This window comes from Megalobrama amblycephala, linkage group LG5, assembly GCF_018812025.1.
Source record: "Megalobrama amblycephala isolate DHTTF-2021 linkage group LG5, ASM1881202v1, whole genome shotgun sequence".
Taxonomy (NCBI): Eukaryota; Metazoa; Chordata; class Actinopteri; order Cypriniformes; family Xenocyprididae; genus Megalobrama; species Megalobrama amblycephala.
The window spans coordinates 41,208,316-41,231,589 of NC_063048.1; the positions used below are offsets into that span (position 1 = coordinate 41,208,316).

Consider the following 23,274-nt stretch of genomic DNA (forward strand, 5'->3'; position numbering starts at 1 on the left):
TTTGATGCTACAGGAAGGGGTGACAAGAATTGGGCCTCAGGGCAACAATCTGGAAGAGCCTCACATAGGTATTTCATATTCATCTCAACATCTTTGAGTACTATGGTCCGTTTACACCTGGTACTAACAGCTCTAAATAGAGTTCTGTAAGAATGATGTATTTTTGTTGGCCAAAACCTGTGACAAGTTAGCATTTTAGCAATTCCGGTTCCATCGTCCTGTATATAGGTCGGTGTAAATGGGATCTAATGCATCTTGTGATCTGATCACTCAAACCAATTTCAGGACGCATATTTGGCCACATCGCAATTGTAGTGTAATGTGTCTGAACCCGTCTGAAGACCTGTATGGCAATATAATTGTTTGAGGTGGACAGCGGTGATTAACTTGCACCTCAAACCCTCAGTCTTGCCAGAAGGTTCCTCCTGTGAGATCGAGAATAAGAGCGGGGTGGTGACTCTGAAGCCAGTCTCAGGGAACATCTGCATGGTCAGTGACAGAGAAATCACGGAGCCCTGCAGACTTGCACAAGGTAAATGCAATGTGCAGAAAACAACCCTTCATACCTATTTCATGTGCAAACAAAATAATGTGTTTACATTTACATATTGTGACTATCCTGATGTTTTATTGTGCATCTCTATTTCCCTTAAGGTGCAGTGATTACTTTAGGAGGACTCCATAAGTTCAGGTTCAACCATCCTGCAGAGGCGGCCGTTCTGAGGGAGAGGAGACGGGTACAGTCCATGCTTTGTAATGCATATATCCACTAAAAATGACCTTGAGATAAGATGGCTAAAAGTACATGCAGTACTTTCTTGACATACAGGAACCAATGAGGTTTGTTCTTATGTGTGACTCAAGCAGATTTGAGCTTCCATAAGAACCAATGAGGTTTGTTCTTGCACGTCAAGCAAACATGTTTGATTATCTCTGCGTATGTTCGCTCACATGTGAATTAAAGGTTAAAATAAATCTGTACATCATATAAAGTGATCATGTCTCGCAGAAGGTTTGGATTAAACCACTCTTTTCAAATGGATTATTTTAACAATGAGTTTTATACTTTTTGATGTAAAAAAATTATGGACAAAAATGATGAGATGAAATTTAATTTTTGGGTAAACTAACCCTTTAGGTTTTTAGTCGGTGGTCCTGAATATGAATATTTCAATATGAGATTTGTAGGCTTTTTTTCTTTTCAGTTTGTAAGCATATTTTGTAGTTCAGTCATTGCCCAGTCAGCCTTATTTACTTAAATAGTAAGTGATGTTAAGTGGAGATTTTAAGAAATTTGAAATACATTCCTAGAGATATTAGTCTGATTTGTGCTAGTGCATTGTTCTTGTAATAAATATATATATATATTTTTTGTATTTCTTAAATCTAAATAGCTAAGTTAGAAACCATCTGAAAAATCAAGTATCTGATCTAAATCGGCCGAGAAATATCTGATTCATTGAAGTATTTAATGTATTTTTTAGGGCTTCCAATAAGTTGACATAAAGGATTAGGTCACTTCAGAATTAAAATTTCCTGATAATTTACTCACCCCCATGTCATTCAAGATGTTTTTTTTCTTCAGTCAAAAAGAAATGAAGGTTTTTGAGGAAAACATTCCAGGATTTTTCTCCATATAGTGGACTTCACTGGGGTTCAATGGGTTGAAGGTCCAAATGTCAGTTTCAGTGCAGCTTCAAAGAGCTCTACATGATCCCAGATGAGGAATAAGAGTCTTATCTAGAGAAATGATCAGTCATTTTCTAAAAAAAAAAAAAAAAAAAAAAAAAAATATATATATATATATATATATATACTTTTTAACCAAAAATGCTCATCTTGCACTGCTCTGTGAGGCGCCATGCATCACATAATCATGTCGGAAAGGTCGCGCGTGACATAGGTGGAAGTACTGCGGTAAGGCGAAAAACTCAATCTAATTTTCTCCTCCAACTCCTCCAATCTTCCGAAATCGTTGTTTTTTTGTTTTGTTTTTTTTTAAAGGCCGTTTGACTTGGTCTTTGCCCGTTCATTTTGTAGACACTGGGTCAGTACATCCGTCTCTGTCACATGACCTTTCCAACATGATTACGTAATGCGTGGCGCATCGCAGAGCAGTGCAAGATGAGCATTTGTGGTTAAAAAGTATATACATTTTATTTTGTTTAGAAAATGAGCGATGGTTTCTCTAGATAAGTCTCTTATTCCTCATCTGGGATCATGTAGAGCTCTTTGAAGCTGCACTGAAACTGACATTTGGACCTTCAACCCATTGGTAACTGTTGAAGTCCACAATATGGAGAAAAATCCTGGAATGTTTTCCTCAAAAACCTTAATTTCTTTTTGACTGAAGAAAGAAAGACAAACATCTTGACATGACATGGGGGAGAGTAAATTGTCAGGAAATTTTAATTCTGAAGTGAACTAATCCTTTTATTAATTAATTAATTAATTAAATGTCTAATGGTATTATTGTTTTTACGTAATGCAATTAATGCATATAATACAAAATTTAGTAGTTAATATTTGCATGAATTTTGATGTTTGCAGACCAGTGAAGGAGGTTTGGTCTGCAGCTCTACAGAGCTCAACCTGCCCAGTTCTGACACCAGGTAAATATGTTTTGTTCATTCAAAAGCAGTACATTTTCGAGCTATATATATATTGCAAAAGTTCATGGTGTTTGTAAATGTTCAACTGGTAATGAGCCCCCTGGAGAAAATATTGTTTATAGAGCAGACATGGTGTTGCTTGGTTACTACAGGGAGTATTTAGACAACAAAAGAAATTAGGTATAGAAGGAAATTAGACTTAGTAAGTTAAAAGGATTAAAATTTTTCAGCGCTATCTGTCATTTTCTGATTGACTAGTGCATCATCCCTAGAGTTTGTGTTTGTTGTGTGCTCAGGGTTGCAGGAGCAAGTTGTCATGAGAAGGGCAATGGGACAGCACCCAGACAGCGACTAGAGGAGCAGCAGTGGTACATCGAGTGTCTACGAGAGGAGATTCAGATGGAACAGAAAAGAGCGGAAAGAGATCTGGAAAGAGAGCAGGCACGTCTCCGACAGCAGCATACTGAGAGTGAGTACAGAAAACATTGACACGCTGTGTGGCGCTTACATGCTGGATTCAATGCTGAAGCGCACTTTTGTTAGAAGAGAGCCTAATGCCATTTTTATAGCATTTAGAAGGATTGAAATATATTAATGTTCTTCAGTAAAGTACTTTATTTCTCTTAAAATGTAGGCTTTTAAATAATGGATTAATTAATAATGGATTATTTTACACATTTTGTGAGATTTTTATTTTGGACTTGTTCCACTACGGAAATAAATTGATTTTGAAACCTTTCACACAGCCCTAGTCAAAGATTAAAGCAATAACTAGGAAAATTGTCCTTTCAAATTGTTATTTCAATTATAAAGCCTCACGCTCCTCTAAACTCTGATTTCTTTTGCACCTAAAGTCAAGCAGTGGATCTTGCAAGAAAAGCAACGGCTTGCAGCCCACTGGGAACAGGGAACACTGGAGTCAGGGGTTCAGACAGATCTCATACTTCCTATTGGTTTATCAAGTCAGAGGACTGAGAAGGAAGGCAGTGCTGAAACAGTCCCACCATCACCCTTAATGGGTGACAGGAAAAGAGTGGTGCAGGAGGAACTGCTGAAACACCATGCGTTGCGCAGAGCTGAGAGCCGTGTGCGCCGCAAAAGGTTACATTACCAACTGGAGAAGATTGCACGAAAGCGCCACCTGTTGGAGGCAAAGAGAGAGCTGCAGAGGATGGAAAATGAACTTCTACAAGGAGGCGATGAAGCCTTGTCTCCAGAACTGGGGTGTCCCTCAAAGTCCAGGGGGCGTCCAATGACTTTACGAAGGCATTCCTTTTCTGCTGATTTGCTGTCCCGATTGTATCCCCAACACACTCCCATTTTCAGGTAGGAGTAAATGTGAATAACTAACATTAGGTCTCATTCACTAACCGTGTATATGCACAATTTGTGTTTGAACATTTTCACAAAGACATATACCTTTCATACTAAAATGTATTCTCAATTCAAGATAAAATGCAGGAACAACAGAAACCACATGTACGCAAAAACCGTGTACTCTTGGGGGGTGTTATAGCCCAAGCTGTGAGGGTCCTCTAAATAAAATCTCAGATATGTGTATCTACAGCTGGCTAATAAGAGGTCTGTAACCTGGGTCTGTATAGAAGGTTTTATTGTGTTTGAACTGGTTTTGAGGATTGGCATTTATTTAGGATCTTGCTGCCAATGCTTTCACGTAAAAGTGCATCTTTAGAAAGCATCTTATATTTGCTGAGAATGAAGAAAGGCTCTAAAGGAAAGCTTGTGTGGAAAGGCCTTATATGGTTTGAGCATGTTTTATGCAAATTATTAACCTTGTGCAGGCAATATTTATATAGTTGCCAGCCAGTGCCAGCATTTTTGATAATATTCTGGAGGCCATGAAACTTTTGTGAAAATTTTGTTGTATGAATATCATCTAAACATGCAATTTATCAAAAGAAAGTACAGACTTTCTTTTGATAAAAGTACTTTTATTCTCGCTTCATGCATACTTTTTTTTTAATCAACATTTGAATGTGGGTAAGTATAACAAAAAAAAGCAACATTTTGAGCAAAAAGCGAGTCAAAAAATACTTAGTCAAAGACTACGTCTGGATCGGATTCACAACAGTGATCAAAACATAGATGGAGTAGGTCGAGTCCCCAAAGCTTGCGCAGTCCCGTACCTCGTCCTGATTTTGACATTTTATTCGGTAACATTAGGCAGTTTTGATTTAAATGCGTTTAGGGTTGATGATCACGTTACATATGCATCTGCTTACATATGCTATCGCATGTTTCTGCTTCTTCTTCGCCTGTGTTTTGATCAGGAGATTTGGTACTCTTTCAGAAGATGCGTAATAGTGCCCCCTACCATATAACAGTGAAAACATGGAAAGTCAGGAAATTCCATCAATGGCAGGGAAGCGTTGTCTCATAAATGACAGAAAATTCCATCAATGGCGGGGAAAGAGAACAAATTCATGTGTGTATGCACGTGTTGTGAATGTCAAATTGCAGCGTTTTGTGAATAAGACACTGTGCCTGTTTTTTAAGTTTACCTGGTCTAAAGAATGAAGTATTAAATTTTAACGTACAAGGTTTTATTCATGTGAAGATTACATTTAATTCAAAATGATCACTATCATTACTATCAGTAAATTTTGTTTTTACTTCAAAAATATATTTTCCTTTTTCTCCAAACAGCCAGTTCCTTAAAAGGAATAGATCTTCTGAGTGCACAGCATCTCTAGCTGGCTTTGCTTGTCCCACCAAATGGGAATCTGATGAATGTCTCCAAGATCAAAAGATCAGAAGGCGTTCAAACACAATGCCCTCAAGATATGACCAGGTATCCTCAAGTTGGGCCAGTTTCTCAGACAGCTTCAAAAGCCTGCAAAAAGATGCAAATGAAGTGAAAAAAGCAAAAACGGCTTCCTCAAGGTTGTTAGTCAAGAAAAGCGATCAAGACAAGGATTGTCTGGATTCAAACACCAAAGGCACTAGAAAAGTATTACCTATAATAAAACAGAAAACTAATGTTAAGGGAACAAAGAGTCTATCTCAAGGTGGGAATAAAGGTTTAGAGACCATCCGCAAGGTTTTTTCACACTCCGTTGGTTCTGGGATCAGGACTGCCTTGGCAAAAGTTTTCCGCAAGCCACCATCAGGCTCAAGGGGACATAGAAGTGTGAAATCTATGAACAAAGCGATATATCAATTTAATGAGAAGTCAAACAAAAATAAGACTGTGAAAGACTTTGAGAAAAAACAGGAACAGTGCCCTATCAAATCAACAATGTCTTATGAAAGTTTGGAGCAGCTTAGCTCACTAAAATACAAGCAACCGAGGCACTGGCAAAGTGCAGAAGCTCTGACGAGCACCAAGCAATGTGTTGCAGTGCAAAAAGAAACAGCTGGGTGGGTGGAACAAGGTGGTGGTGAGGATCCCAATGGTTCTTCAGATTGTGATAGTATTTTCTCATTGGATTCACTGTCATCAGCTTATGCTACAGCTCTGTCTGAGCAGCTTCAGCAAGAGGAATGTGATTCCAGTGAAGCTGAGAGTGAAGACAGTCAGATGTCTCAAGATTCTCTTGTTATGGAGAGAAGTGGAAAGCATGTGACTGCCAGACCAGTGCTCAGGTTTAAAAAAGTTCCAAGCCACTTAACCTCCCATCCGTTGCCGGCGTCATGCAGCTCTCAGTCAATTGGCAATAAAGAGGAGATGAAAATATCCAAAGATGTTCCTGCAGAGGTTTTCTGGAGCCTAAATGGTAGTCAGAAGTTGAAAACAAAGAATAGCCAAGGCTCTTGTCTAACGTCTGAATCTAGACCCTGTAGCACTGCGAGTATCAGAGAAACCGAGAATCCACTTTCTCTTACTGATGCTTGGTCATCCACTGACGCAGCAGACAGTCCCAGAATCATCGAGGCTTCAGGACACTTGCTCAAACAGGATCCACACACACTAATACAGAGCAGTAGATGCCAAAGCTCTACTAGTCTGGATCTGACAGACAACACGAATGTCTCAGAAAGCCAGAGCTCACCTCGCTCTGACTCCACTCAGGATGAAACTGCAACACTTGAAGAACAAAATGACACGTCCTTTGAGAATACCTTGTTGTTTGATAGCCATGAGAGTAATTCTAGTTTTATAGTTTTAGGGCAGGAGGATTTTAAAGAACTGATTACCAATGCAGAACCATGTACAACTCATGCAGTCTGTGATTCTACAGATATCAATCCAGATGGGGTAGCATACACAAATAAACCAACCACTGAATATGAACCACTGAATCCCATTGTGACTGAAGCATTGCTGATCAAGTCTTGTTCCAAACAATGTGACATCTCAACAGATACTAGTGTTTTAAAGTGCTTCCCAGTTAATTTGAGTAGGAAAGATTCACATATTAGTAAGGAAAACCCATCATCGTATCCAATTCACCCTGAGGATTCATCTTTGAAGTCAAACTTAAACCTAACAATTGGTTATCAGGGTATAACATGCAACAATGCAGGAGATCCAGAAGTAAAGAACTCAAAAGCAGCACTGATTCTAAATGAACGACACATCAATGCAAGCAATGACCATAGCAATACCACTGGACGCTATGATGAAGAAAATAATTGTTTCTACACAAAACAGTGCACTGAAATGGCTTGCATGAAAGATACCAAAAATAATGCCTTGACCTTTGGTCAATCAGAAAAGCATGACGAAGAAGGTAATAGTTTTGGCAAAGATGGTGAGTGCTTTGGCGTCCAGTTGAGGAATGAGCCAGTCAATAGAACATGCAAAATGAAAGACTCTCTTGAAGGCTTTGTTGGAAATATAAAGCTATCAAAGAAAAATGATGATGTTTCAGACACTGAGACAACACTCTTAAATATGGATCAGGAACACTCTGTTTGCTCAACTGTCAACAGAGAATCAGTAACAAATGTATCTGTTTTGGAAAATTTGCTCACTAAGATGGAAAACTCTGATCAAGAGCTGAAAGAGAAGGAAATGGAAAGTGCATCACCAACCAGCGATGCTCACAAGGCTTTAATCAGCAAAGATCACATTGATAGTTTTAGAAATGACAGCAGTACATACGATAGTGGGTTGACACAAACAAATTGTACTAGCCTGAAATTCTCTACAAGTCCTGAGATTAAGAACATTAAAGACAGTAAAGAGGATAAAAAAGATGCAATTCAGATTATGGAGAGAAAGACATTCAATAACAGATATTTTCAAATGAGCAACTCTGTGATTAATGATAAAATATCAGAGGTGGTGAAAGAACACTTTAATATGTCTCTGAGAGAAGGCTGTGGTGAAGATCACCAGTTGGACACAAATAAAGAAAACACTTCTTTCGCTAAACTGGATGATTTCAAGTCCAAGACAAACAACCATGAATTTGATTACAAAAGTACTCAGGATGGACAAGGTGAAAATGGTAGTAGTTTCCAGCCTTTCTTAAGTATGACAAAATCAGAGAATCCTACGGACAACACTACTGTGCACTTGGAGAACGAAACCGAATCAAGACATTCTTTGACTATGAGTCCGAACTTGAACGGCACAGAAGAGTTTATTGTGAGGAAGACGGAGCGGAAAGTTGAACAAGAAAGTCCAAAATGTGGATATATTAACGATAACATGGAGTCAGTCCTATATTGCGCAATAGAGGCACAGACTACAGATAGAGTAAATTCAAGTGAATCAGTGTTGTCTTGTGTTAAAGAAACTAATATTGGGGTGAATGCATCGAGAGAGAACATTATTGTATGCACCCAACTAAGAAAGAATTATATTGATGCTTCAAACCCTGTTCAAAAGAAACATTGCACCAGTGAAGAGGTTTTGAATAGTGGCAGAGTCACAGTATTAAAACCTCCCTGCATATATGCACAAGCTACTCCATCTCTTAAGCTGACAAATGGGTTAGATAAAGTCCAGAAAGTTAATCAGTGCACATACCAAAATGCACAGATTGTCAACAATGAAACAAAACTAAATGAAAGTGGACTGACCTCAATGGAAATGCACAAATTTGATAAACCACTAACACATGGACATTCAATTCTTTTGAATGAAACCAAATGTTCGCCAAGTGAAAATAGTTTTATGAAAATCTCAACTCCTGTAATGTCCAGTCAATGCAACGTTCCTCAGGTGACATTACCTACCGAAGCAACAGTAAAGCATACAGTCTCAGGTTTACACTCTGAAGAGACAGATAGAGATATGGCTGATACATGTCAGCAAACCATGGAGGACAGTGCTACAATGTTAACTAATTCAGAGGAACAAAATGAAAAAACATGTTCACATAATTCTACAACATCAAGTATGGGACATTTCCACTCAGCAGTGGAGGACAATTACCCTGCTCCTGAAGCCCGACCTTTAAGCAAGCTAGCGTTTTATGAATTTGGTCCAGGAAATCTTGGAAAGTATCACGGTTGTGTAAGCCAAGATAAAAATTGTTCTAAACATTCCTTGCAAAACATTACCACTACTATCGGTAGTGGTAGTGATAAAGACAGAGTAAGATCTGTGGAGCACATACCTAACAGTTCCTCTGAAGATTTACTCCATCAGACATCACAAAGACCACAAATGCACAATGTGTTGACAAGAGTTGACAAGGATCTAGAATCAGAGAATCAGTCCATCTGCACAAATTATGATTTGAAATTTGTGGTTAAATCTCAGTATAACGGTAGTTACCTCAAAGGAACTCAAAGTTCTGATAACCAGCCAATGAAAAATCAAGATCCATATATGCCTAAAAGTCACCAGTCAACTTATACGCAAAGAAGAGAGCCTGATAAGTCTGTGGCCAACCCTTCATCACCTGTTGAGGTATGTCACAACACAAAACCTACCCCTTACAGTCAAAATACAAAGGAATGTTATAACACGTGTAAATCCAAAGATAGAGTTAGACGAGAAAATTGCACAGCAGCAGATGCTACAGAACATTTTGTTGGCAATGGTAATGATGATAGACGGAAAGGAAAACAAAAGCGATGCAGAAGGGCCCACTTTATGGCACCTCCAAGTTCATCCACTGATTCTACTCCTGATTTATCCTCGGACGAGAGTACCACATCTAAAAGTCATGTTTCTCATACCAAACCTTCTTCACGGACAAACCTGCTTGCTAGCAGTCAAAATGTTCTTGGCAAACATGAAAATCCTCCACTTGATGAAAGCATTCCTTTATCTCCAGCAATGAGTCCAAGATCATTGGAAACACAACCGAAAGAGAGGCATACCCTGCAGCCTAATACTGGCATTACACCCTCTGTGTCTGGAGTCGCCATACGTAGGGAAGTGGAAATTGAGACAATTGCATGTCAACGAGAGCTTGGTTCCAGTGAAAAAATGCAAAAAACAGAGATGATTAAATCAAAGGGTGAAAAAGACATTACTTTAAGGAAGAATGCTTCTTCCAAAGATATTTTAGATGTTTGTGTGAAAGACCATGCACACCCATTTGAGGAGACTCAAACACAGACAAGAGATTCTGCAATGCATTTTGCCTCAAGCGATATTAACCCTTTTATTCATACAAGAACTACTATAGGGGTGAACACAGCAGTCCACAAAAAGCAGGCCTTTGGAAGTGCTGCCAATATATCCTGCCAACACTCTCCACTCAGTAGTTCCAACAAGAATATGACCAGGTGCTGTAGTGTGGACAATGGCCTAAATATTCAGGACTTACCTTTCGGTTCCCATTTGAGCACTTATGTAAATCATAAAGGGCTCTCCAGCACACTGAGTGGTAATGGATATTCTAGAGATCAAATTATTTCTGAGCCTCTGCTGAAGAGCGCTTCTTATTCCTCTAGTTGTTCAAATAAGCAGACCCTAACTGCTTTGAAATGTGACTCTTACAGTGGTGCCTCAGAGGAGTTACGCCACAGTTCAGGTCAAGTTGACGAAATAGTACTGGTCTACTCCTCCGAGTATGAATCTCAGGAACATCCAAGTCCAAGTAGGTGTGATCATGCCACACAGACCATTGAGGTTAATAAGGACCTTAAAAGAAAGAGCCGTCACAGAAGAAGCAGCACCCAGACACCAGTGTCCAAACCGGTAAATGGTGCCCCAACCACATGGGCAAGTCTACAGAACATGTCTGAACATCTCTCTGACCTGATACACAACACCTCTGATCTTCTGGGGAACATACAGTGTATGCGAACAGGGGAAAGGCCACCAAAATATGACCATCCTAAACACTGTTTCCAGGTTTCTACCGTGCGTTCTGGCAGGAACCACAAGATGGACAGTTGTACACAAACTTCATTGGATATTGGGGTCCAGACAGAGGATGCTCCAGTGTCAAAGAAGGCTACGGCCCATGAAGTAAATGTTATTGTCAAAGTAATTGGCTCAGATATTTGCAATGTGTCCCAGCCAGATGGTGATGCCAAGATTTTGACGAATAAATGTGAAAGTGAACAGGCCTTTGAAAAGATTAAAAGCCTGCCTGATTTACGTCCCATTGGCTCAAAGATAACTGACAGCCAATATGTTCTGATTCCTCCCCAAAAAGTTATTTCATTAGAGACTATTGTGCCAAATCAGGATTCCCCCACTTTGGAAGGATTTAAAGGTAAAACTGTAGACCATTCCTATAAGAAGAAATGCTCACAAATGAAGCGAGAGGAGAATCAGACTCATCACAGAAATGTGGACCAGAAGAATTTCTTTAATAAACAAATTATGCTAATGGATCGTGCATGTTCCCCTATCCTTACAGTGAAGGCAGCAAGATACACCCAGCAAAGACAAGTAAAAACAAACCATAAGACAACCGAGGGACAACATATCTCAGAGAAACAATGTTCACATGTATACAACATGCAATTTAAAGGTCATAAAATATCTAACCATGAGAATTCAGCACTAGCTAAGGAGAACCTTCACAGTAAAAATGCAAAAACAATGTCTACATCAGTATCATCTGTGACCTTTGAAAACCTGAGTGACCTTAGTTGTCCAAATCTGGATGGATCTGATGACTACTCAAATAGTGTCTTTCCCCGCAGCAAATGTACGCAAAATGAGAGAAATGAATACTTTCATGGAGTTGAGGACAGGGTAATAACTAAACCCACTATTAACTGTTCACCATCTCGCCTACAAAGAATCTCCCTCTCCCATCCAAGCAGTACCATTGGTGTCCAACTTGCATCATCCTCAGTTCAAGTTAGACAATCTAAAATGGAAACCTCAGAAATGCCTCATTTGTCAGCTATGAACAGCCAGCTGAGTCACAGATCATCTGAGTATATAATAAAGAGTTGGGATCATTTGAATCAAAGTACTATGCAACAGCAGGAAGATGATGTGATGTCTTTGGTGCCAAGCGATTGCAACACTGATGTTCTGGTCAGCATCAATCCTCTGGCAGAGACCAGCATGCTCAAAGAATATCAGTGGATCCCTGATGATCTGCCCATGCACAACAAATTTACTAATTGGTCTGGAATCAACCAGCATCCACCATCAACACTTAGTAAAGTCAACAGACCAACTGGACATCACCTCACAAGGCTCAGCCCCAGTTACCGGCAGCCAATGGAGTCCCAAAGCCCTAGTTCTATCTATAGACCAGAGCCATCGGAGAAAGCGGATAGGAGAACACAAGAAATTGAGAAGCTGAGAAAAGAACGTGAACAGGTTTTAGCATCTGTACATCTGGATCCGAGCCCTCATCAGCTGACTGTTGAACTCACAGAGGCCAGGCTGCACTATGGTCAAGGGGAAACAGACACTCTGCTTAAAATGCTCAAGTCTGGTTCTAAAGAAGTATCTTCAGCCTGTAACAAACAGGAGCTTCTTAACAGGTCTGTATAATTTGTGATTACATATTTTAAGTATTAAAAATTTCTGCATGTTAAGTTTTGTTTTCTTTAGATCTATCATGAAGTTATATTAATGTATAGTTGACACTTAGGGTGCTTTCACACTACCTGGGTTTGTTTGATGTCAGAATTTGGTTTGTTTGGATAATGTGAGTAACTTACCCAACACTGCTTGGTCCAAACCAGAGTTTCCCTCTCCCCCGTCATTGGATTAATTACTAGCTACTAATTACATCTTCATCAGTGTAATTAGATTACTGTAGTAATTACTATCTCTAAAAAGTATTGCATTACTTATTACTAATTTATTTCTAAATCCAATATCAACCTCGACCTGTTGAACAATCAAAGGATAAAAATTAAACTGCTCTTTTAATTCTTTCAAATAAACAATATAAAATTGGATTAGAGTCATTTCATGTCAACTCAACTCAGAGGTCGCCGGCTCAAATCTTTGATTTTGTTAATATTTTTTTTGTACAAAGACAAACAAAATAGTGATGAAAGCCAAAAGATTAAATGTCACAGATGTATATTTACTGAGTAATCCACTATTTTGTAGAAGGGGGTCAAAATGACCATTTTCACCTGAGATTCAGAGCCAAATTACAGGGGTGTAAAAATGACTTTATAAAGATGGCAGCATCATTATTTTATTTTTACACAGAGATTGGTAGGTCTGTTAGTAAAATCTGTTGACTTTAGCAATCTTTGTTTCATTTTATGCCAACAGTGACAGTTCAAAAATGGGAAAAAAGCTTGTGTTTTTTTGCCTCAAGTTTGGTTGCCTATAACTCAAGAAGTATTAAAGATATCTTAATATCCTTTTAGATTCTGGTTCTTAACAAACTCTCTTTTTGGTATCTTCATTTGTTCCCCCTCTACAAAATAGTGGATTACTCAGTAACTATACATCTGTGATATTTAATATTTTGGCTTTCATTACAATTTGTTTGTTTTTGTACAGAAAAAATCAAAAATCTAAAATTTGAGCCAGGGAAGTTTCCAAAATTTGGTTGATTTGACATGGAATGACCCGCTAATTATTCTTGAACTGACCAAAGTATTTAATTGTTACATTAAAGATGCATATTTACATACATATAGTCTGTACAGTTTTTCATGCAATTACATCAGAAGTCACTGTAATTACATTACAGAAAAATTAAGAGTAATCCCTTTACTTTTTCAAGGGAAAAGTAATTAAATTACAGTAACCAATTACTTAATAATGAGTTACACCCAACACTGGGACCAAGCAACTGAACCAAGTGTGAAAGCACTCTTAGTTTTCCGAGCTTGTTAGGAATGGAATTATATTCTGTCATTAGGCACAAGAAGAACATTGAAAGTTTGAGAAAAGAGAGAGAAGCCCGTCTCCAGATGTGTCGTCGGGCTCGGAGTCTCAGTCCCAGTAAGCATCGGATCCCTATAAATGATGAGAAGGAGCAATCTCAAAAAATTTCAGACCTGCCTAGCAGACGTCGAGAATATCTGCAGCAGCTCAGGCGAGAGATTGTCGAAACCAGCAGGTGATTTGGAAATACGTTAAACGTTACAGATGTTAAAGTTCATGGTAAAATTCTATAATTCTATATACTAAACCAGATGTTCTCCCCCAGAGTTCCTGATCCACCAAGGCAGGAGGGTCAGTGTCCATCTGACATTGAGCTTCTATTGCGTGACTACAGCCGAGCCCGTGAGGAGGCGAGAGCAGAGATCGCACGTGCACGAGACCGCCTCCGTGAGAGAGCCGAGCGGGAGAAGAGACGACTACAGCAGCAAGCTCTCTCACAGGCAGTCAAGGTCAGTGACGCTTGATCATTCTTAATTCTTATGAAGTATAACTGCCCTTTGCTTATTTTGAAGTCGTTTCATATTTTCTTTCCTTCTCTCTCTGTCTTACGTAGGATGACCTGCTGTTTCGCACACGCATTAGTAACAGTACTTTATGTAGTGGTTCAAACCTGAGTCTTTCCTCAGGGCCCACTTCAGGGTACAATAGCAGCAATGCCTTACTGAAAGACATTACCTCACCATTAATACAGGTAAGGCACCACACTAAAAAGTGTGTTTCTGTGTTATTTTAAAGGATTAGTTCACTTCAGAATTAAACTTTCCTGATAATTTACTCACCCCCATGTCATCCAAGATGTTTATGTCTTTCTTTCTTCAGTCGAAAAGAAATTAAGGTTTTTGAGGAAAACATTCCAGGATTATTCTCCATATAGTGGACTTCAACAGTTACCAACCGAAGGTCCAAATGTCAGTTTCAGTGCAGCTTCAAAGAGCTCTACATGATCCCAGACGAGGAATAAGAGTCTTATCTAGAGAAACGATCGGTCATTTTCTAAAAAAAAAAAAAAATTTATTTACATTTTAACCACAAATGCTCATCTTGCACTGCTCTGTGATGCACATTAGGTAGTCACGTTGGAAAGGTCATGCGTTACATAGGCGGAAGTACCGATCCAGTGTCTACAAAGTGTACGTGCAAAGACTAATTCAAACGGCCTTCAGAAAAAAAGGTAAAACAACGATGTCGGATGATTTTGAAGTTAGAGAAGAAAAGGAAATTTTTTTTGCCCAACCGCGGTACTTCCGCCTACGTCACGCGTGACCTTTCCAACGTGATTATATAATGCGTGGTGTATTGCAGAGCAGTGCAAGACGAGCATTTGTGGTTAAAAAGTATTTAAGTTTTTATTTTTTTTAGAAAATGATGATCGTTTCACTAGATAAGACTCTTATTCCTCGTCTGGGATCATGTAGAGCTCTTTGAAGCTGCACTGAAACTGACATTTGGACCTTCAACCCATTGAACCCCAGTGAAGTCCACTATATGGAGAAAAATCCTGGAATATTTATCTTAAAAAACCTTAATTTCTTTTCGACTGAAGAAAGAAAGACATAAACATCTTGGATGACATGGGGTGAGTAAATTATCAGGAAATTGTAATTCTGAAGTGAACTAATCCTTGAATTTAGAAAGCTATTTTTTAAGCTCTTCACCTCATTCCTCAGGTAAATGGAGCCTCAGAATTCAAAGCAAGGACTCGACCTCCTATGATCCCGTTGCAGACTTCAAAAGCTCAGCGTAGATGGCTGTCAGTCCAGGGTGAGCAATAACCCAGAAACAATTGGAAACCCAAGGGCTATGTTTCGAATCCACTTAATTAATCAAATCCACTATTCTCTCTAGATGTCAGCCTGGAGACATCTGTCATTGGATATGAGCCCGAGTCCTGCTCCACTCCATCATCTCCTCCCTGTGCTCGACAACGCACTCTCTCCTTTGGCTCTCCCTCGTCTATTTCAACTTCATATCAGGATATCGCAGACAGCACTCTTGCCAGTGCTATTTCAGAAGTACGCGACTCCAACTTGCATTTCAAAATATGCAAGAGCATGTCGATGTGAAATACGTCATGGACCTGCTTATCTGTTTTAGGTATATTTGGCCTCTGGAGGTGATGTGAGGAATCTGCTGGCTGGGAAAGCAGCTTCTGGCTGGAGGTACAGTAATATGCATAGTGTACATATATCTATAAAACTTTACATGGATTCCATCCTCACGTTTCATTAATCATTAGGCATCAAGGCGTGGAGAGAGGTGTTCAAGTCTTTCACAAGGCTACTTCCAGACCCTCAGCTCATGGGTTTCTTGGAGCAGTAGAGCTGGAGAGACCTTTGGCCAGTCTGTGGTGTATAGTTCGAGATCACTCAAAGACTCACCTCTACCACGAGTCTATTAAATCTGCCTGGACACGACCACTGGACGAATGCACTCAACTAGGTGAATCCCAGTGTACACTCTACGATTTTGCCTTCTGAGACAAATTTCTAAACAAATAATTAAACCAGGTTTGTGACAAGTTAAGGCATGATGCCTTTAGATGTTTCGTTTTTTTCCATATATTTAGCATTATTAATCAGCATATTAAGAGCATTTCATTATAAACATTGTTATAATTTGTCAAAGTGACAAAATGACATGACAAAATGGTGTCCCATACTCAATTTGTGCTCTGCATTTGCAAATGCACACACACACAGCAGTGAGTGTTGAACACACACACACCGGGTGTGTGTCTTAAAGGTGCCGTAGAACGCGTTTTCAAAAGATGTAATATAAGTCTAAGGTGTCCCCTGAATATGTCTGTGAAGTTTCAGCTCAAAATACCTCATAGATGTTTTTTAATTCATTTTTTTAACTGCCTATTTTGAAGCATCATTAAATATGCGCAGATTCAGCGCGCGACCCCTTTAAATCACGCGCTCCCCACCCCCGGAGCTTGTGACTGCCTTAACCAGCATAAACAAAGTTCACACAGCTAATATAACCCTCAAAATGGATCTTTACAAAGTGTTCGTCATGCAGCATGTCTAATTGCGCAAGTATAGTATTTATTTGGATGTTTACATTTGATTCTGAATGAGTTTGATAGTGCTCCGTGGCTAAAGCTAACATTACACACTGTTGGAGAGATTTATAAAGAATGAAGTTGTGTTTATGAATTATACAGACTGCAAGTGTTTAATAATGAAAATAGCGACGGCTCTTGTCTCCATGAATACAGTAAGAAACGATGGTAGCTTTAACCACATTTAACAGTACATTAGCAACATGCTAATGAAACATTTAGAAAGACAATTCACAAATATCACTAAAAATATCATGTTATCATGGATCATGTCAGTTATTATTGCTCCATCTGCCATTTTTCGCTATTGTTCTTGCTTGCTTACCTAGTCTGATGATTCAGCTGTGCACAGATCCAGACGATAATACTGGCTGCCCTTGTGTAACGCCTTGAACATGAGCTGGCATATGCAAATATTGGGGGCGTACATATTAATGATCCCGACTGTTACGTAACAGTCGGTGTTATGTTGAGATTCGCCTGTTCTTCGGAGGTCTTTTAAACAAATGAGATTAATATAAGAAGGAGGAAACAATGGAGTTTGAGACTCACTATATGTCATTTCCATGTACTGAACTATTGTTATTCAACTATGCCGAGGTAAATTCAATTTTCCATTCTACGGCACCTTTAACTAGTAACTAGTTAACTACTAATTTCAAAGTTTTTTCGTCTTCCCTTGCTGTCTCTGTTTCTGCAGCAACTTTCAGCATTTCCTATAACAATGTCTGATGTTTACGTTTTTTGTGGTATGAGAAAGTCACATAAACCAAAGTGAAGTCCGATCAGAGCAGACAGACTGAAACGGATTTCCAGAAATGTGATTTGAATAGGATTTCAAACCGCATATGAATGTTGCTCGAAGCGAATTTGTAAAAATTGCATTTTTAATGTGAATTTTTTCGCGTTCACTCTTGCTAAATCTGATCGGATATCGCATATGCACAGAAATTAGATCTGGACTGACAGTCTGAACGTAGTCTTAGACCTTGACGAAGTTCTGGCAGAGTCAACTTGAGAACACAAATGGCTAACGCTGGCTAATTGTGGCTAGATATCTTGGCTACAATTCATCATACAGTCTGGCATGAAGCAGTCAGTCTTGCGTATCTCTTTGAGATCACATCGTACAATCTGTTATTACATTATCTTAAAGGATTTAAAAAATAATACAGCAGGGTTAATAGAAGTAATGATTATAATATAGCTTCAAATGGACCTTTACTGAATGTATTGCTTTCTTTCTCTCCAATCAGTCTATTTGTTGACGGACACATCCAACTGCCAGCTTAAACAGCCGCGGGACTTCTGCTGCCTCAGTACAGAATCAAAACAGGTGTTGTGTGTACTCTTCTCTGTGATTGTCTTTAACCAAAAGTACTTTACCTTAATCACGCATTTATCTTGATCCATCTTCTTTCCTTTAGGATGATATGTGGGTGCTGGCCATGCAGTCTGTGTTTGAGGAGACACTGCCACGTCCCAGTATGGATACTATTCGTGGTGAGATGCTACCCAGCGCGTGGATCCTTCAACCCAGCCAGCGTAATGGTCGAGAGGTGGTCACGGTCATCTATTTGTTACAAGTAAGCTTGTTTACCCTTGTATCCTTTCCCTCATCATTGTGAATCAGTTGAATAAATTAGCATTTGCATTAGCATAATGCTTGCTTAAAGAGATAGTTCGCCCAAAAATGAAAATTATCCCATGATTTACTCACCCTCAAGCCACGCTAGGTGTATATGACTTTGTTCTTTCAGACGAACACAATCAGAGTTATATTAAAAAATATCCAGGCTCTTCCAAGCTTTATAATGGTAGTCAATGACACTCCTGATTTAGAAGCCTAAAAAAGTGCATCCATCCATCATAAAAGTAATCCGTATGGCGCCATCCGTATGAGCCCTATTTGTTTGAACCAACTCCTACATCCTACGGCCATTTGCCGGAAGCTGGTTATTGTAGTTTATAAAGTTGTAAATATGGATATATTTCTTGCAAAAACCCTTTGCTTCACTTCAGAAGGCCTTTATTAACCCCCTGGAGCCGTGTGGATTACTTTTATGATGAATAGATGCACTTTTTTGGGCTTCAAAATCTCTCCCTCACTTCACTACCATTATAAAGCTTGGAAGAACCAGGATATTTTTAAAGGTCCCGTTCTTCGTGATCCCATGTTTCAAACTTTAGTTAGTGTGTAATGTTGTTGTTAGAGTATAAATAAAATCTGTAAAATTTTAAAGCTCAAAGTTCAATGCCAAGCGAGATATTTTATTTAACAGAAGTCGCCTACATCGAACGGCCAGTTTGGACTACATCCCTCTACTTCCTTCTTTAATGACGTCACTAAAACAGTTTTTTGACTTACCTCCGCCCACAGGAATACACAAGAGTTGCGTTTGTAGAGTGTGTTTGTCGCCATGTCGTCGAAACGCTGTTATTTTCATCCCGCAGTCCAATCACCGGGTCTGATTCCGGCTCAAATTGATAGGGTAAAATTAAAGACATGTTTACAATAACACTGAGCGCGTGCATCTCCACGTTATGGTAAGAGGCGTGACCTTTCCGGGCAAGGTTCGCTAAGCTGCTGTCGAATCACAACACAGGAACCGCTGGCACAATCAGAACTCGTTACGTATTTCTGAAGGAGGGACTTCATAGAACAAGGAAGTCATCAGCCCGTTTTTATGACAGTGGAAACAGCGGTATACAGATAAGTAAATCATGTGAAAAATACTGTGTTTTTTTACACGCGAAACATGAACACATGTTATATTGCACACTATAAACACAATCAAAGCTTCAAAAAACCATGAAAAACGGGACCTTTAATATAACTCCAGTCATGTTTGTCTGAAATATACACATTTAGAATGGCTTGAATTAATCATGGGACATTTTAAATTTTTTGGGTGAACTATCCTTTTAACTATGAAGTTTCCTGAGATGGTAAATAATCAGTTGTCGATGGTTCCCTATAGGTCGATTTGGGAAGCCCGTCCTTGGCTCCTAGACTGCTGAATTCAGTATCTAGGAAGCAAGCAGCTGTCATAGCAGACCTCGATTCTTTCTTTTCTTTGTGACAAATCAGGTTACACATGTAGCAACAAGCACTTACACTAAAACCCTGAAGGTTTTGCTAAGATTTGCACCTCATGTTCTTGCTCTTTACTTGATTCTTTTTCACGTAGCACTGATGGTATGATTATATTGTGTATCAAATTTATTTTGCCACTTAAAAAGTCTTATTTTTTGTTATTAGGAAACAGTTTGGGGTGCCCCCATGTGCCAAAGTATTGTTTATTCTAAAAAAAAAGTTGTAATACTTTGATTGATCAAAGTAAAGACCCAAAGCTATTTTTTTATTTATGTATATATTTATAACTTGATTATCATTTTATATTGATTACACTATACTAGAGATGCACCGATATATATAATTGGTATCTTCGGATAAAAGCAAATTTTCACACTATTGGCTATCGGCTGATAGTTTAAAAACAGCTGATAGTCAGGGCCGATATATCCTGTCAATCAAAAGAGGGCATGAAAAAGCACTGAATTTGTAATTTGTGTAAAGAAAATGCTAAGAAACCAGTTTGATGTTCAATATTAACAGTAATTATATAAATTAATTACATTCAGAAAGTTAAGAAATATTCATTTAATCTTAATAAATTTAGTTAATGTGTTAATATTAATTTGAGTAATGTTTTATAACTGATACTAGTTACTCTGATACAAGTTGATGAAATGGAGAGAATAAAGTTTTTATTTGCATTTCTTTCAAAATATAATGATTAATTAACGATAATTTCATTATAATTAATAATTTAAAAGAAGGTGTAAAACGCAGATCCCCAAACTATCGGTATCTGCAGATATCACTCTGAATAATCAGCTATCGGTATCAGTGGAGAAATTTAGTATCGGTGCGTCTCTACACAATACATAGCTCTGCTTATTGTAAGAAGGGATATTCATATCCAAACAATCCACTGTATTACAGTATTCCTTTAATGCATAGCATTGTCTTAAGCTATGTTCACAAATAACTAGTATAAAACTTGAAGCTGTAGAGATGTTTTTTTCTGTAATATGCAGTACAGTGCCTTCCATACATGTCTTTTTTTTTTACATACATTTTGTTTTTTTGTTTGTGCAACATTTTTGTGTAATTTCTGTTCTATATTGGGTGAAATAAGATAGATTGACTGTCATAAAACTGCAAAGACTGCAAAGCTATTGTTGATATTATTGATACTTTCAGTATTGTCATTTTTATTTGATTTTTTTTTTATGTGTATGCAAAATGTTCTTTTAAGTTTCTCTGTTTAACGAAATGCAATCAAATGTTAATCTTTTTTAATGAGTTGTTATGCTTTCTACAGTGGCTTCAGCTGTATGGATTATACACACATCTGGATTTGTAAGCCATTACGTTTTGACATGATAATCAAGAGAGTCTTTGCTCAAGCACTGTAGAATGTTACAAGACCAGTGGATTCTGAATCACTGAAACAAACAAAAAGTATACTCTATAAATGAAGGATATTACTTTTTTTATTATATAATCACATTGTTTTAATATACTGTAAATGCCTTCTGTAATATGTAATCTATTATGTCTAAATGTAATATAATTTATCATTTGATATGTTTTAAAATGTTCTCTTCATTATGACTTGTTTAATGTTTCTTTGCAGGAGCTTCCAAAATCTTAATGTCTTTTAATTTATGAACCAGAACATATTTTTATTAAATACATTTGGCATTTTTCATACAAGTTTCTTGTTGTCAGTCTTTGTTTTAGTATTTAAAAGTATCTGTCAGTGAACAAGTTCTTGAGTGCAAGGTTATAACCACACCAGAGACCAAATGGAGTAAGGGAAGGGCTCTTATGAACTATAATATGGTATATACTTATTTTTTTTAGACATAAAATATTAATTAATCTTTAATGGTTTCAGATTTCTGTTGTTTAAAAATGACTATATGGCCGACTAAAATGAACCCAAAATAGGATGGAAATTAAAAATCAGACTAGAGGCAAGAATAATAATCAAAAGGTGAACATTTATTAATAAGCAATTTAATAAATGTTTATTGTTTATTAAACTAGTTAAGTTGTTCAGATCTCTCTGGATTTTTAATCGTAAGTACTTGACCGTGAGCAGTAGCCAACGTAGTGAAACGACTACTGGAAATACTGCACTTGTTACCCGAATTAAGCTGTTAATGGAGAAGATGAGACCATTAGTGGGACGAAGATGACCTCTGGTGGTGATTTGAATAATAAAACAAAAATCCTATGGAAAAAAAAAAAAGGTAATAAGGCCAGGCGAGCTGAGTGATCAGGTAAATTAAATTTTATTCCAGTTAAATAGAAAAATGTATTGTGGTTTCTGTTCTTTATTACAGGACCGGTGGCCTAATAATAGTTGTTTGCTGATGAGGACTCCGATTCATATCCGGCCTGGGCCATTCACCGATCCCATTCCCCTGTTCCCACACTTTCCTGTCTATCTCTATACTGTACTTTCCCAAAAATAAGGCCAAAAAAGGTGAAGTGAGTAACTGAAGACTCTGAGAAAGACTATATCTTTGCACAATGAATTTGACACAATATCTGTGACGCCTAATTTAATGTTATCTTTAATTTAATTTGTATTTTTAGTCTTTATGTAATCTGTTAATACTATGAATGTGGGTATAATTGTTTGTAGGCATCTTTAAAGGGGCCTATAATGCCCCTTTTCATAAGATGTAATATAAGTCTCTGGGGTCCCCAGAATGTGTCTGTGAAGTTTCAGCTCAAAATACTCCACAGATCATTTATTATAGCATGTTGTAAATGCCCATTTTTGAGTGGAAGGAAAAACAAGCTGTTTTTGTGCATGTCTCTTTAAATGCAAATGAGCTGCTGCTCCCCGCCCCACTATCCAGAAGAAGGCGGAGCCTGTACAGCTCATGCCTCGGAGACTCTGCCAAAAACTAAAACATCTGTTTGGTTTTGATTATCCTCTCTATTGCTGTCACACTCACGTGACATTGCAGTTCTTCATCATCATGAAGGTTTATTATCTGCATGGGTTTTACAGCCATATCAGTCTAAACTTCTGATATATTGTTTTCTGAACGCACACATCTGAAGGACGTACACAGAAAGCTGTCTGTCAGACGGCGTGTCTCGTGAGTATTAAACTAAGTTCTCTTTCACGTCATATAGCGCTTAAACTGTCAAATACACACAAGGTTATGTCAAAAACACACAAAGATCACATAAACACAGTCGGTTATGTCTGTGAACGCAAACAGCAAGTAAAGATATTGCATGTGTATATTAGATCTGTGTATTAAAGTGACAGCAGCGTAATATACAGTTCCTA

At 38.2% G+C, this 23,274-nt stretch overlaps 1 protein-coding gene across 2 annotated transcripts in view; it reads left to right on the forward strand.

Annotated features, from left to right (window-relative positions):
* Nucleotides 1-21,671, forward strand: part of stard9 (StAR-related lipid transfer (START) domain containing 9) — a 64,947-nt gene extending 43,276 nt beyond the window's left edge. For both annotated transcript variants that reach the window (XM_048192325.1, XM_048192326.1), the window contains exons 16-32: nt 14-68; nt 407-532; nt 655-737; nt 2,551-2,612; nt 2,909-3,081; nt 3,467-3,938; nt 5,280-12,443; nt 13,793-13,993; nt 14,084-14,267; nt 14,372-14,509; nt 15,486-15,579; nt 15,664-15,830; nt 15,913-15,977; nt 16,055-16,257; nt 18,142-18,221; nt 18,313-18,471; nt 19,867-21,671. In XM_048192325.1, coding sequence (XP_048048282.1) covers nt 14-68; nt 407-532; nt 655-737; nt 2,551-2,612; nt 2,909-3,081; nt 3,467-3,938; nt 5,280-12,443; nt 13,793-13,993; nt 14,084-14,267; nt 14,372-14,509; nt 15,486-15,579; nt 15,664-15,830; nt 15,913-15,977; nt 16,055-16,257; nt 18,142-18,221; nt 18,313-18,471; nt 19,867-19,968 — 9,528 coding nt within the window. In that variant the 3' untranslated portion in view covers nt 19,969-21,671. The remainder of the gene's footprint in view (nt 1-13; nt 69-406; nt 533-654; nt 738-2,550; nt 2,613-2,908; nt 3,082-3,466; nt 3,939-5,279; nt 12,444-13,792; nt 13,994-14,083; nt 14,268-14,371; nt 14,510-15,485; nt 15,580-15,663; nt 15,831-15,912; nt 15,978-16,054; nt 16,258-18,141; nt 18,222-18,312; nt 18,472-19,866) is intronic.
* The last annotated feature ends 1,603 nt before the right edge of the window (nt 21,672-23,274 follow it).